The sequence below is a fragment of the Anas platyrhynchos genome, chromosome 26 (genome assembly GCF_047663525.1).
Source record: "Anas platyrhynchos isolate ZD024472 breed Pekin duck chromosome 26, IASCAAS_PekinDuck_T2T, whole genome shotgun sequence".
NCBI lineage: Eukaryota > Metazoa > Chordata > Aves > Anseriformes > Anatidae > Anas > Anas platyrhynchos.
In genome coordinates this window covers 2,269,921-2,284,245 of record NC_092612.1, presented here as the reverse complement: position 1 = coordinate 2,284,245, position 14,325 = coordinate 2,269,921, and the positions used below count along the sequence as shown (strand labels likewise).

The window sequence follows — 14,325 nt, the reverse complement described above, 5'->3', positions numbered from 1 at the left end:
TTTCATCACCTGTAATGCTTGAAATTTCATCTGGGTTGACAAGAAGAGAAAATAACGGTGTTTGTAAGGGATAAATTTATCTTCAGAAATGTCCAGAAAAATCTGGTTCTGTGCTGTTTATGTTGTAGGAGGCTTCTCCAGTGTTTGCATTTTTGTTATGACAGATCTACTCCTGGGCACAGTGGGAAGTAGGAGGGTAAAAGGAACCATATTCTCAAGGAAGCAGCTCGAGAGCAAGAAGATTAGGAAGGTTTAAAGCAGAGGCTTGTGGGTCTTAAAATTCAGTTACGTTGAACCACAAGCTTTTGATATCTAAATAATACTTTCTAAATGAGGAAAAAAAGAAGCTGTATACTGAGATTAGAAGCATTCACACTGGGTTTAACAAGGGTATTGATTCTAATACTATAGTAATTAATATAGATTTTAATAGGACAGATATCAAAATGTTCTGCTTGGTATCTTATAGCTGCCAGGTTTTTGAAATTGTAGGTTGCAATGACATCTCCCTCAAGTTTAAGGAAATGGTTTCAGGGTCGGTGAGGATAAAGAAGAACAAAAATAGAGGAGAACTGAGCACTCAACAGACTGAGATAGGCATAGGAGATAGTGAAATTTGTGTTTGTTGGAATGGTGGAACTGGTCACAGGGAGCATGCAGGGACTGCATGGATTTCTTACGGATGGACAAGTCATCTGGGACAAATTTCTAAACAGCTCAGCTTCAAGTATGCCAAATGGCAGTGAAATTTGTACCTCTTCTTAGGTGAAGTTGGCACCTGGAAAATTACTACTTCTGAAATGCTTTTAATACTTAGGTTGGATCTCAGTAGTGTCTTTCCAGACAGCAAATCAAAACGCCAAAATATGTCATGAAACAGGTATGTTTCCTTTTGTTCTGTTGCCATTTATTCCATTGGATCACCAAAAACTGATAAAGGACTTTTTCAGCCTCTATCTTCTTGTAGTATAGTTAAGAAGTGGTTTTACTTCCTCACTTGACTCTTGAAAGGTTACCTGGAAAGCTCCAGTGGTTCTGGTACCTGAGAGGAGTAAACAGTAAACTGCAATATGACTCCTATGCTGCATTTCTTCTGATCCTGTATTTCAGACTTGCCTCCATCCTGCAGACATGTCCTGCTATGAGCGGTGCCTTTCCACACCCTGTGGCCCAACCCCACTTGCCAACAGCTGCAATGAGCCCTGTGTGCGACAGTGCCAGGACTCAACAGTGGTGATCCAGCCCTCTCCTGTGGTGGTTACCCTGCCCGGACCCATCCTCAGCTCCTTCCCCCAGAACACTGCTGTGGGATCCTCAGCATCTGCGGCTGTTGGGAGTGCACTCAATGCTGAGGGAGTCCCCATCTCCTCTGGGGGCAGCTCCTTGGGATTTGGGAGCTTTGGCTATGCAGGCCTGGGCAGTGGGTACAGCCGGCCCTACCGTCGCTACAACACCTACCGCAGCAGTTTCAGTGGACCATGCTAAAGCACGAAGAGCAAGCACAAAGAAATGACCAGAAACACTGAAGCACGACCTGATGCAGGAGAGAGCTCATGGCCATGGTTTTCAGATGTGATATTAGGCACCCACAACTCCACCTGTAGTGCATGGAGCTGTGGGAGTTAGTCATTCCCTAAAATGAGGCCCCTGTTCTTAATATGCTACTTTATATTTCTAATCAAGTATGTAATTCTGCTACCCACCGCTGTATTTGATACTGCCTGGTGTTAAACATACTTTAAACAGTAGATGGGACTTGATTGTCAAGGTGTAGTCCTACACTGAAAGAAGAGCTCTGTCTGTGGGACACATCACCTTTTTTCCCTTATTAAAACCTGTTGCTTTGCAGTATTTTAATGCACTCTTTAGTATTATTAAAGTTTTATCATATTCCAAGTCTTCTGTTATTTTTATTCCCCATCCTACCTTACTTTGTAACTTTTTCTAGGTGAAATTCATCACTGTGTAGATTATCAGTACCAGGCAGAGACATGATATGAATACTAGCAGAAACACTGATAAGAGGAAAAGAAGATATATTTAGAGGTTGAGATCAAAAACATACCTTATATTGCAGGTGAAATGCATATTGATTCCAGAGTTATTTATTGTAATATTTGACTTTCTGCATCTCTGTCAGGAAAGTTTTCTGAAGACAGGAAGTATTTTATTATCTAATAATGACATACTGAGTAATGCATATCTAATCTAGCCTATAATTATGTTTGTTTTAAGGAATCCTGTTGTGATTCACTCTCAATAACTCTGGCCTAGAGCTGCAGGGTGCAAAGAAAGATTAACCATCAAATCACTGCTTGAATGCTTGGATTCATGAGGTCGAATATGAACAGCAGCACAAGTTCCAAGGAAGGTATAGACATAGCTTTTTGTGAGAGACAGAACAAAACCATTTGGTCTATTTGCTTGCTACTTACTGCAGAAGTACTGTCTATTTTAGGGCTCCTAATAAAAGCCTGTCTGTCTTTAATGTCCTTTCTGTAGCCCTACAGAATTCCAACAGAAAGCACATGGAATGAAGCATGCTAAAAATTACAGGACACTGGTAGGCATCAAAACCTTAGAAGTTCTCTCAAATAAATTATTAGTGCTGAAAGTAAGTACCTGATATTAAAAACAGTATTGCACAGCCACTGAAGCTACTAAAGCAATAGATTTTTTGGGAAAAAAAAAAAAAAAAGAAGGCGTTCTCAGGTAGGGAAATGTTTGAGGCATTCAATTAATTCTAGTTATCAAACAAATTCTATTGCAGCTGGTTGAATGGTCCCCAAGACTTAAATTGTTCCAGGTAGTTAAATTGTTATGTTTATAGTTTATGCACCAGTCTAGTCTCATCCTGGCATCAGATGAAAAGCCTTCCTCAAAGCTTCTTTCATGTTAAAGACTTGTGGATCATTTAAACACTTCATACTATTACATTCACGCCTGTGAAGTCAACATAAAGATGATACAAATTTTAGTTCATATAAGTAATTTGTCAGCTCTGGCAATTTGGTAGTTCACCAGCCTAATGGGAGCACTCTGTCGTTATACAAAGTGTTTTAATTGAGTGCATGGAATGTGAAAAGCCATCACTGATCCATACATGAGAGCTGTTCAGTCCTGGTTCACCAGCCTTAGCAGTCCCAAAAAGCAAGATCCAAAGACTCACAGCATTTTAGGTGAACTTTACTAGAAGCCAACTAGACTTAACTGGCAGAATGTCAATTGAAGTATTTCCAGGCTGTTTCTAAGATATTATATACCCTCCAAGGAAAGGAGGGTATATATTTTGTGTTCTTAGAGGGAAGAATGAGGAAAAGTTAGTATTTTTTGCCTACCTAGTTTTAAGGATGAAAAGGAAAAAAAGTCCCCAGGTGAGTGATGTCTTTCAGTTACTCTAAGGAAATATGTTTTTAAAATTTCTAAAGTAGTATGTGAGATAGAGATTTTGTGAAAAGGGAATAACGTAGTAGCTGTAGGAAAGGAGAGGAAAATTTTCCTCTGGAGAGTCATTAAAATATTTAGTTATAGGAATTTACAGAAATCTTCCCTTCCCTTCCCTTCCCTTCCCTTCCCTTCCCTTCCCTTCCCTTCCCTTCCCTTCCCTTCCCTTCCCTTCCCTTCCCTTCCCTTCCCTTCCCTTCCCTTCCCTTCCCTTCCCTTCCCTTCCCTTCCCTTCCCTTCCCTTCCCTTCCCTTCCCTTCCCTTCCCTTCCCTTCCCTTCCCTTCCCCTTTCTTAATCAAGTATGACATTTTTAAATAAAATAATTCATTTCTGAAGGAGTGTGCTTTGAGTTACGTTGTGAAGTCCTTTGAATGATCTTGACTCACACACTTTGAAATTAGGTTATTAGCCAGGTAATGCGAGAGCTGAGATCTTGTCATGTACCTTGAAATTTAGGTAGCATGAAACTTTGCATATTTGAGCCATTAGTGAAAAGCTATTCTGAACTTTGAAGTCCTTTGTTCTTCTGAAGACCAAAACCAACCTACGTATAAAGATATTCCTCATTGAGAGTTAATTCACATCTCTTGCTGGAGGACTGTGACGCTAAGAGAAGAGACCTGATCCTTGCTCTTTGAATACTTTTCATCTGTACAAATATTTCTGTCAGGCCACTGCAGACTGAAGAGGTGAAACAAATCACATAATGATAAATATCATGGAGAAATGCTGGGTGCAATTTCTACTGACGCTGTAGTTTAGCTCAGGCAGAGAACTGCCTTTAAGAACCAATAACTGAAAGCAGTCTTAATATCTGTATTCCTATTTAATTTGATGTGAAAATTGATGTACATCCCTTTGACTTGCTGGGATTTCATGTAGGACTAACGTTGATTCTTTAGATGAAAGATTGCAGAAATCAGATAAAAAATTAGAGGCAGTTAATAAAGTCCCTAAAGTAATAAGATCATGCCATGACACTTTTTCATTAAAGTGTGATTGTTTGACATTCACCTGGATAAAGAAGCTAAAAAATACAGTCCTGTGTGTATTAGCTGTGTTTGTACAAATTGGGGGAAAAAACTATGGGTTAGCCCACAATAAAACACTCCAGAAAGTGTTTTATTGTCTCTGGTCAGCAATTCTCACTGGTCTTAATTTTCTCTACCTTTTGCAATACTCATGGAAATTTGATGCTCTTCTCAGCTGTATGTTTGTGTGGGGTTGAAATAGTGCAGAAATGCAAAATTTGGGAATATATATAATGCATCACATCTTGTGGTCAGACTGACCCCTTGAAATGGAAATGGTCATGAGCCCAAGCTCACATCTCAGAGCTTAATGATTGTTCACCTAAAGGAGTGAAGTCTTGAATAAGGACTCTGCATCACATACGCTCCCCTTAAGCAGTGTCTTGACGACAGAAATGAAACATAAAATGTACATTGGCCTTAGGAGACAATATAATTGTTGCTGTAATTCAAATGAATCACCACAGTCTTCCAAGGAATTAAATGGGTACTCATTGCTGAAGATGAAAGCTTTGCCTGTACTGGAATGTGAGTGTAATAAGGGGAGGGGAAAAAGAGAGAAATACCAAAAGAGATTTTGGGAAGAAAAAAAAAAAAAAAATTTAATCAGTTTGGTGGATTTTGCATGCAAAAATATGGATTGTTAAATAATTTCATGCATAGTATATGTCTCAGGTCTGCAGGCAGTCTGGAATGCAGTATAAAAGCCTATACAACACAAGACTCTTCCATCCACTTCTCTTGCCTTATTCGCTCAGGTGAACAGGTAAGTCTGAATCTACCCAGTGTCTTTTTAAATGCTAAACTGTAACTTTGATGACTGCTTTTTGTTGTTCTTAGTTCTTTATAAATATTGCTAGGTGTTTTTGTTTTGTTTTGTTTTGTTTTGTTTTGTTTTCTTTTTTTTCCTTTTCAGGAGGAAAATTAGAAAGGCTTACTTCTATCAGACAGAAAGGCTTTATTTATTTGTGAAGCAGGGTGTAATGATGCAAGACTTAAACTCCAATACTGGCAATATTGTCTCTCAAAACATGCAGCTTCGAGCTCCATTTTAGAGGCTGGTGCTAAGCTAGCCAAAGGATCTGGCTGGAAATACGGTCTTGTCTTAAAATATAGGGACCAGCCGAAAAATAAACCTATTCTGAGTTCCAGGATCCATCCCAAGTCCTCTTTTCCACAGGCAGGAGAGCTGAGATCCTAGGAGACTCAAATACATTGAATTTGAACTAGGGCAAAACTTCTGACCAAGAAAATAATCCTTTTTCCCACTCCATGTCTGCCTGTTCTGGTCATATGTACTTTGGGAGCAAAGGATGCATCTAAAACACTTTTCTACAATTCTGAAAATGCTTCTGGTTGGGCTGCTAGAGAGTAAATTCTAGCACTGAAGCATTAAACTCAGATATGTGTCAGGATAAGGCTCAGTGTTTCCACCCCAATGGTAGCTTCAGCAGCTGTCCTCCACATACGCTATAGTGGCACCATCTGCAATGAGTTGATGCAAGGGGAAATTGCCAAGGAATGGGAAATGCCTTTGCTGGTGAGGGTTAAGATGAGTTTTATCACAACTGGCAGCATGGTTCAGAGGCTACCTGCTCCATCAGTCTTGAAAAAGATAAAAATAAAAACTTCTATGTCATTTTCAGACTGCTCACAGTAGATTTTGGTCTAATAAATGATATTAATACGAGGTCAAAGGTTGGACTAGATGACCTTAGAGGTCTTTTCCAACCTGAATGATTCTGTGATTCTATGATTCTATGAAATGATTATCCCTCTAACCACCTTGTCCAGTTACTTTCTAGTTAACCCCATACCTGAGTTTTTTAAATTCAATATAACTTCTATATTGCACATGATTTCTTTGCTGTATTTCAGACATCCCTCTGTCCTGCAGTCATGTCCTCTAATGACCTGTGTCCTCCCACCTCCTGCGGCCCAACCCCACTCACCAACAGCTGCAATGAGCCATGCGTCCGGCAGTGCCAGGAATCGACATATGTGATCCAGCCACCTCCTGTGGTGGTTACCCTGCCCGGACCCATCCTCAGCTCCTTCCCCCAGAACACCGCTGTAGGATCCACCAGCTCAGCTGCTGTAGGCAGCACCCTCAGCTCTGAGGGAGTCCCCATCTCCTCTGGGGCCAGCTCCTCGGGATTTGGGAGCTTTGGCTATGCAGGCCTGGGCAGTGGGTACAGCCGGCCCTACAATCGCTACAACACCTACCGCAGTGGTTACAACGGGCCATGCTAAAGCATGAGGAGCAAGCACAAAGAAATGACCAGAAACGCTGAAGCACGACCTGACAAAGGAGTTTACTCATGGCCATGGTTTTCAGATGTAGTGTTAGGCCCCCGCGACTCCACCTGTAGTGCATGGAGCTGTGGGAGCTTGGCATCTCCTAAAATAAGGCATTTGCTTGTCTTATACTTTGAATACTTCATATTTCTCATGAAACTTTTTATTTTTATTTTTTTTTCTATTGCTGTAGATGGGATTTTATTGTCTCAGTACACAGCAACATTGAGAAAAGAAACCTAGGATGAAAAGACATTTTTGCTGTTGTCTTACTGACTCCTAGAAATATTTGCTTACACTTTGTACTTTTTTATTCCACTTTTTGCTCTCATTAAAGTTATGCTGCATCATAAACCAAGTCTCCTGGTGTTTGTTTGGTAACACCTACTAGCAGCCTGCTCTTGGTAAAATTTCTTACCATTTTTTTTAGTAATTAACTGCTACTATTTCATGTTGACTATAGTTAAATATTCAGCTTACTGCTTCTATGCCAAGAAATCATTTCTACAGCCAGGAAACTTTGGCTTCCTTGTATATACAAGGTAGATACTCTGCAGAGTAGTAGAGTCTGTGCGTATGTGTGTGTGTGTAAGTGCAAAGTAGATGCATGGTAGGAAGACCATAGGGAGTTTGGCAGGTTTATGCTCTAAGAAGAAACCTGCTCCCTCTGCAAATCATATTGAGTATTTTTTTTTTTAATTAATGCCAGCTTATCTGAGACTACTTAAGTGTAGAAATTCTACTGTAGACAGTGCTCCTGGTGCTTCTGTGGTGCTGAAATAATTGGGTTTGGCGGAGATATTTGCATGCACTCACTGGCTGTAGGCATCTGTGGAGTTAAATGACAGGCTGAATTTTCATCCCATGATAATGTCTGTAATTTCAAAGTTTATTTTCAGCATGAAAACCCATCTCTTCTTACTGGGATGGAAAGGATTTAAATGAGTGTGTGTTAGTCCTGCGTCTCCAGCTTCAAGCATGTAGGCTGTGATCATTTCCTTTCTAAATGACTAATGGAAGTAAATGTAAAATCAGGGACCTGTAATGGGCATGTAATTGTGGCAAAATTCATGAGTGAGATCTTATGCAACCCTTGCCAAAAATAAATAAGTGACTGTGAAAAGGGTTTATACCAATGATAATAGGCAACCCCTTGCTCTGAGCTGATGAACTCCAAGTATGCTTCTGTCTTTCTGTCTTGGCACTGAGACATCTTTCTGTGAGGTAGATGGATCTGACACATAGGGCCATGAGTAGAGAAATTCTAATTGCACAATTACAATTTGAAATGTAATTAACATATGCATTAAAAAAATATTCAAAAGTATTTGAAAAATGACTAAAGCCCACCCATTGTGGGTGTGGTGTTCTGCAGAAACTCAGGTGAGTAAATAATTTCTTCCCTCTAGCATGAAATAATTTTTGTTGTTGTTTTCTCCTACTGTGCCCTTTGAATTCTGGTATAACAACCCCACTATAAGCTGTCTCTTTGCAGAAATACTCCGCAGATCTCTATGCAGAAGTTAGCTACATTTATTTTTTGACAGAAAGAAAAATTGTAATATAAACTGTTTAAGCTTATTAGACCACTGTAAGATGCCAAACCTCAAAATTTAGTCATTTTAAAGTTCTTTATAACTGTATTTGATTATCATTAACAATGAAAATAGCTATGTATGAAATAGGTATGAACTTTTAGGACTGTATATATCTACCTATATTTGAACATCCTTGCCTTCAGGGGAGGCAACCGAGCAGCATAAATTGATATTGTGAAGCTCAAGTTGCAGGCTGTGCCTATACCAAATGCCATCTCAGATTATACACAGAGTGCATATTATTCATCTGCCTGTGTCAAACAACAATTTGCAGCAACAGATTGCAACAGAAACAGCAGAGATACCCAGTCTGATTGAATAAAAGAACCTTAAGATACATATATATCTTTGGTTTTAAGCACTAAGTCCTAATACTATGAGGGTATTAGCAGAGTTCACTGTCAATGGCCTCAAACCAGATGTCCTAGATTATTGTGTAAACTTCAAATGGCTGTTCAGTCTGTATGAAATGCTGTCAATAACATCAGTATTAGTACAATTAGCTAAGATTGAGGTCTGAGATTAAAGAGATAACTATCAAACCCACTGTCAACAGTGAGAGAAGGGGACTGCACAGGAGGAATCTGTGCCATAAGGACTTTTACAGATTTATACAACTGTTCAAAGCCTCTGAGGCATCCATTTCTTTGAACAAGCTAATTAATTACAGCTCAAAAGTTATTGCAGGTGGCAGTCTTCTCATCAGGGAAACCACTCTGGTCTCTGCATGTCTGTGTTTCCACGCACAGATTTTGGGGTCAATTTTGTGTCTGGAGCCATTGCCCAGAGATTAATGTGAGTAAGATTCCAGTTCCCTTTTGATTAAGAGCTTTTTTCAGCCATTTAGTCACTTACAGGTGTCTTGGGAGGATGTTCTCACATTACGCAAAGACTTTTAATTATTATATGAATATACAGACGTGTCTCTGATTATATAAAAACAGTCATGAATTCTGATTCACTCGCTTTAATTCAGCCCAAAGATCAGGACATGAAGTCATTCTGACTGTACAATAATTATTGTAATCACTTTTAAGGAAGGTCATAGACATCTCTGAACCATTGCTAGGTCCTTTTCTCTGGAAGAGTATAGGACCTCCTATACTCTGAGTCTGATTTTAAAATTATTTAAGCAGAGTTTGGAAGAAAGAATATATTTTTTTAATGATGAAAATCATATATCAGTACTGCTATGCAAATTAATTTCCTAAGTAGCTGTTGAAAAAGCTTGCTAATCCATCAGAGTATGGAGAAATACTGAGGAATGACCAGAGTTGGTGAAGCTAAAAAACGATACAGTAATTTCTTTTTGAATCTCTGTGAAATATGATATAGCTTGAAACAAACCTTGAGGTATTTTTTAATTAAAAGTGAAATAGCCATAATTCCTGCCACCAGCAACAGTGACATACATTTTAGAAGCCAATGACTGACCTGTACTCCCAAATCTTAATAATAGATTATTATAGAAATGATATGAGGATTCATATCTGGGTCACATATCTTAAGGTGCCACATAATATGATGCTTTGCATGCCTAGAGTTTTAATAAAAGTTTCTGATAAACTTTGATGTTCTCAGGAACACATGACCAAGCCAAACAAGTTTCTGTTCTCAGGGGATCTTCACAAAGACGTTCATAATTTGGAGATGATTTGCATGTCTAAATAATTAAAGTGCTAGGAGAGAAAAGACCTGAGTGCTGATCTCTGTGCCAAGGATTGCTTTTGTATTTTACCCCTTTACTATTTATCCTGCATGCCCTTCCTATGGAAGAAGTTTGATGTCATTGCACTGTTCAGAAAAAAAAATAAATAAAAAATGATAACAAGTGAAGAAATTGCTGATATTTTATGTATTTTTGATGCTTCTGCACTGGGCTACCACTGGTCTGTAGCACATTGTGTACCAGTAATACAGGGGCAGCAGGAGAAATTAATACTGCAATACAAAAGAAAGAAATCTTGTATGTGACTGCTTCTGCCTCCACAGGTGAGTTTTGTAAAGCAATATCCTTTGTAGGACTCTTCCTTGAGAACAAATGTCACCAAGCATTATTATACATGTAGAAGTTAGCCTAATTAAGCAGCTGCTGATGTGTTGAGGTCTGAGATAAGAATAAAGGTGCATCTGTGGATTCCATAAATTAAAAACTCCTAAGAGATGAGGCCCAGAATTAGACAGCCAGGAAAGATGCTGTATAAGATTTGTGCTTCAGAATCTTCCACAGAAACAGAATTGTTTGATGTTATCTCATTGGACTGGACATTTTATACCTTTTTTTTTTTTTCTTTTTTCTTCTTTTCATGTGAAAGAAGTGGTATCTTAGTTTTTCTAGTTATATCTTGGCCTTTGTACGCAGCCATAACTCTTTCCAGTTCCTCCTGATTCTCACAGAGTTCTTCTTTCGCAATATTTATTTTTTTTCTCTCATTTTGAGGCCTGAGTTGAGTGTAAATTGTATGTGAATTCCCAGCCATTTTCTGAAAAACTCAGTCTCTCTCCTCTTCTCCTTGAGAGCACCTGGATTCCCCAAACTACAGCTGCTCATGGATTTGCTTCCAACTCATTAAAATCTGAAATTCTTCATAATTTGCAACAATATTTACCTTGCAGAGGAGGGCTTGTAGAAGGGACTGTATTATGTAAATTCAGCTTAGTCTCCTTTAATGACACCAGGCAGATCCAAAAGAGTTTTGAAGGCAGAATATTTTTTTCTGAATTAATTATTCTAATGTTACCAGAAATTAACTTGGCCCAGAATATTTTAAGATGAAAGAAACTTGTGGTCAGATATGCATGCCACAAGATAAGGAAGTGAGGCAGTAATAAGCACAAATACTGAGGCAAAAAAACATGTAATCAGTAGTGGCTCATAAATAACTTCATGCACAAAGGATGTCCCAAGTTGTCAGGCAACTTGGAGTGCAGTATAAAAACCTGAGCAACTCAAGGTTCTTCCATCCATTTCTCTTGTCTTCCTTGCCTTCGTGTATAGGGTAAGTGAACTCTTTTGTTCTTTTTCTATATGTTGAACTGTTGCCTTGATGATTTTGTAGCTTTTCCTCTCTAATATTGTAGTAGATTCATTTTTTTTTAATTATTTTTTAATTATTTTTTTTTTCCTCTGAGGTAGGAAGTTGGGAGGGCTTTTCATTTAAAAGAGAATATTTTCTGTTGGTGGCCAGTTATAAAAATCATGGAATGGGGGAGTTAGACACGTTAGTTAGACAGTAAGGTTCATGTATTCAACTTCAGGATCTAAACGAGTTATTAGATGTGGCAACTGAACATAAAAAAATCTGCAGTCACTTCTTAGGTCTGTTCAGAGTAGCGTGCTGGTCTGTGGAATATTTATCAAAGACCAGACATTCAGAGAAATAGGGGGCCAATACTGGCATTTTATTCTTTGCAGTTCTGGGTCACCAGCTTATCATGCAGAAAGCCTCAGTCCATGTCTGTCTTTGAATCCCAACTCATAGTTCTTCTGAATGCAAGGAGTGACCTTTAACCAACTGTCTCCCCATGCTCCAAACAACTGGAGAGATTTCCATGGTAGCTTCTGCTACTGATTTTAATGTTAATAGCAAGACAAAAAGTGGAAGTGTTCCTGAATTCAGTTGCCTGTTTTCCATTTCTTGTCAAACAAATGCTGAGTGCTTCAGTTTCTATTTTCCAGTTTCTTAAAATTGGGAGAAGGGACCTCCAAGATGGGACTTGCATGAAAGAAAGCAATACAAAGATATGGGGAAGATTATTTCCTGTATTAGCTTTTGGTAGGATGCTTGTCATTCTTGACTGTTGAGCAAATATGCCAGCCTTGGATCAGGAATATCAGGCCAGGTCTTACCCATTCCAGCTGTGCACCTTCCTCTGAAGGCTACGGAATCAGTCTCCATTTCTCTAGGGCACACTGAGCCCTAATAGCTTTCCTGTGTGCAGCCTCTGCAAGGGGAAGTGTTCAAAGTTCCCTTTTTCCAGGGTAGCACTATGGCCATGTGGTTAGGGCACTCTCTGCAGTGTGAGCGACGAGGTTTTCAGCACCGCTACATGCCCCGGTTCCTTGGTGAGTTTACTAACCACGGAGGCTTCAGGGTAAGTTACTGAGCAAAATGCATTAGTGCTACCTTCCTTAGCAGTCTCCTTAAAGAAAATGCAAACTCAACCCTTTTTTCAAAGTACTCTGGAGCAAAAATTTAATCTTGCTCCCCATGCAATCTCTTGTTAGTTTGCTATATTAAGGAGAAGTTTAATCCAATTCTTGTATGGCATTTCTTTCCTTCTTTTTCAGATTTACCTCCACCCCAGAGCAATGTCCTGCTATGATCTGTGTCCCCCCACCCCCTGTGGCCCAACCCCGCTTGCCAACAGCTGCAATGAGCCCTGTGTGCGGCAGTGCCAGGACTCAACAGTGGTGATCCAGCCCTCTCCTGTGGTGGTTACCCTGCCCGGACCCATCCTCAGCTCCTTCCCCCAGAACACCGCTGTGGGATCCTCGGCATCTGCAGCTGTGGGGAGCGCTCTCAGTGCTGGGGGGGTTCCCATCTCCTCCGGCAGCTCCTTGGGATTTGGGAGCTTTGGCTATGCAGGCCTGGGCAGTGGGTACAGCCGGCCCTACCGTCGCTACAACACCTACCGCAGTGGCTTCTGTGGGCCTTGTTAAAGCATGAAGAGCAAGTATGAAGAAATGACCAGAAACGCTGAAGCACAACCTGATGCAGGAGAGAGCTCATGGCCATGGTTTTCAGATGTGATGTTAGGCACCCACAACTCCACCTGTAGTGCATGGAGCTGTGGGAGCTTGGCATCTCCTAAAATCAGGCCTTTGCTTGTCTTTTGTTATGCTTTACTTTATATTTCTGATCATTGTTATCTTATGCCTTTTTTTTTTTTTGTATTTGATAATGACTAGGTAAAATATGTAATTATTAGAAGTTGTTATGCATGACTGAATTAGTACAGTCCATTTAAGTTACAAAGAAGGAAGATATAATTTTGCTGAGTGTGTCATTGTGAGAGAGATGAGTGGGTACTGTCCTTACTGGACCTTGGAAATGTATTCCTTACACTTTACATTGCTTCCTTCCATTCCTCAGCCTCATTAAATTTGTGCTGCATCATATTCTGAGTCTGCCTGTGTTTCTTTCTACTCTCAGCCCATTTTCCAGCCTGTCTGTGGTGAAACAGGTCTGTTTGCACGTCATCCATGCCAGAAACTATTGTGCAAATATCTTCAAACCAATTGCTAAATGGGAATGAGACAGATTTCAGTTGTGGACAACTTTTCCTTTTTTTCTATATATGGTAAATTTTGCTGAAGAAAATTTGTCAAAGGCTAGAAACAGATGAGGTTCCCCTGCAATGGTTATACCTCCTGTTGTAGCATAAGGAGGCAATCTTAAAGTAAGCAAGCTGTTTCTGCTTACTTTCTTTAAACACCCTTTACCTATTGCACTATGGAGATTGAAATGGGCCCTTTAACTGTTTTGATATCACTTTTCTATGAAAAATTGTTCATTTGACATAGATTTCTTTGAAGAGGGATGAGAATGGAGGAATAGGCTCACCTGAGAAAGGGGATGAGCTCCCCTTCAATGAGAAATAGCCTAAATTCAGGGAAAAGTTCACTGATGGAAATCATATTTCTCCTCATCCTTCTGTAGACGTAAGCAAGAAGAGGGCAGAGGCGTAGAGATACTGCAGGAAAATCTGGAGGAATATGAGGAACACTAGAAATTATGGGGGGTGCTGAAGTGTTACCTCCACTCATCTGTTCACAGTTTGATCTACAAACTGGAAGGAGATTGCAACTTTTTTAACCTATCTGTGATACTTAAGAGGAACCCTTTAAAATAAAGGAGTGTTTATGCTTGTCTTGAGAGCACCTGAGCTTGCTAAGGGTGAAGGTGGAAGGAGAGGGGTGGCAAGCTGCTGCAACCCCTTGAGTGCACCT

General features: G+C 39.8%; 1 protein-coding gene and 1 long non-coding RNA gene across 2 annotated transcripts; both read left to right on the top strand.

The window, feature by feature from the left end:
* Positions 1–4,866: 4,866 nt before the first annotated feature.
* On the top strand, positions 4,867–7,128 carry LOC119713736 (uncharacterized). The gene is made up of 2 exons (XR_011805027.1): positions 4,867–5,242; positions 6,355–7,128. It is a non-coding gene; the product is annotated as an uncharacterized lncRNA (long non-coding RNA).
* Positions 7,129–11,328: 4,200 nt separating this feature from the next.
* Positions 11,329–13,494, top strand: LOC119713893 (feather keratin 1-like). The gene is made up of 3 exons (XM_038168142.2): positions 11,329–11,371; positions 12,354–12,467; positions 12,664–13,494. The coding sequence occupies exons 2-3, from the start codon at positions 12,363–12,365 to the stop codon at positions 13,033–13,035; spliced, it is 477 nt and encodes a 158-aa protein (XP_038024070.1). The 5' UTR covers positions 11,329–11,371; positions 12,354–12,362; the 3' UTR covers positions 13,036–13,494.
* The last annotated feature ends 831 nt before the right edge of the window (positions 13,495–14,325 follow it).

Excerpts from the sequence above, each read along its gene's own strand:
- LOC119713893 (XM_038168142.2), top strand. The coding sequence starts at position 12,363 with ATGGCCATGTGGTTAGGGCACTCTCTGCAGTGTGAGCGACGAGGTTTT. Across the intron at positions 12,468-12,663 it reads CTAACCACGGAGGCTTCAGG|ATTTACCTCCACCCCAGAGC; the intron begins GTAAGTTACTGA and ends CTTCTTTTTCAG.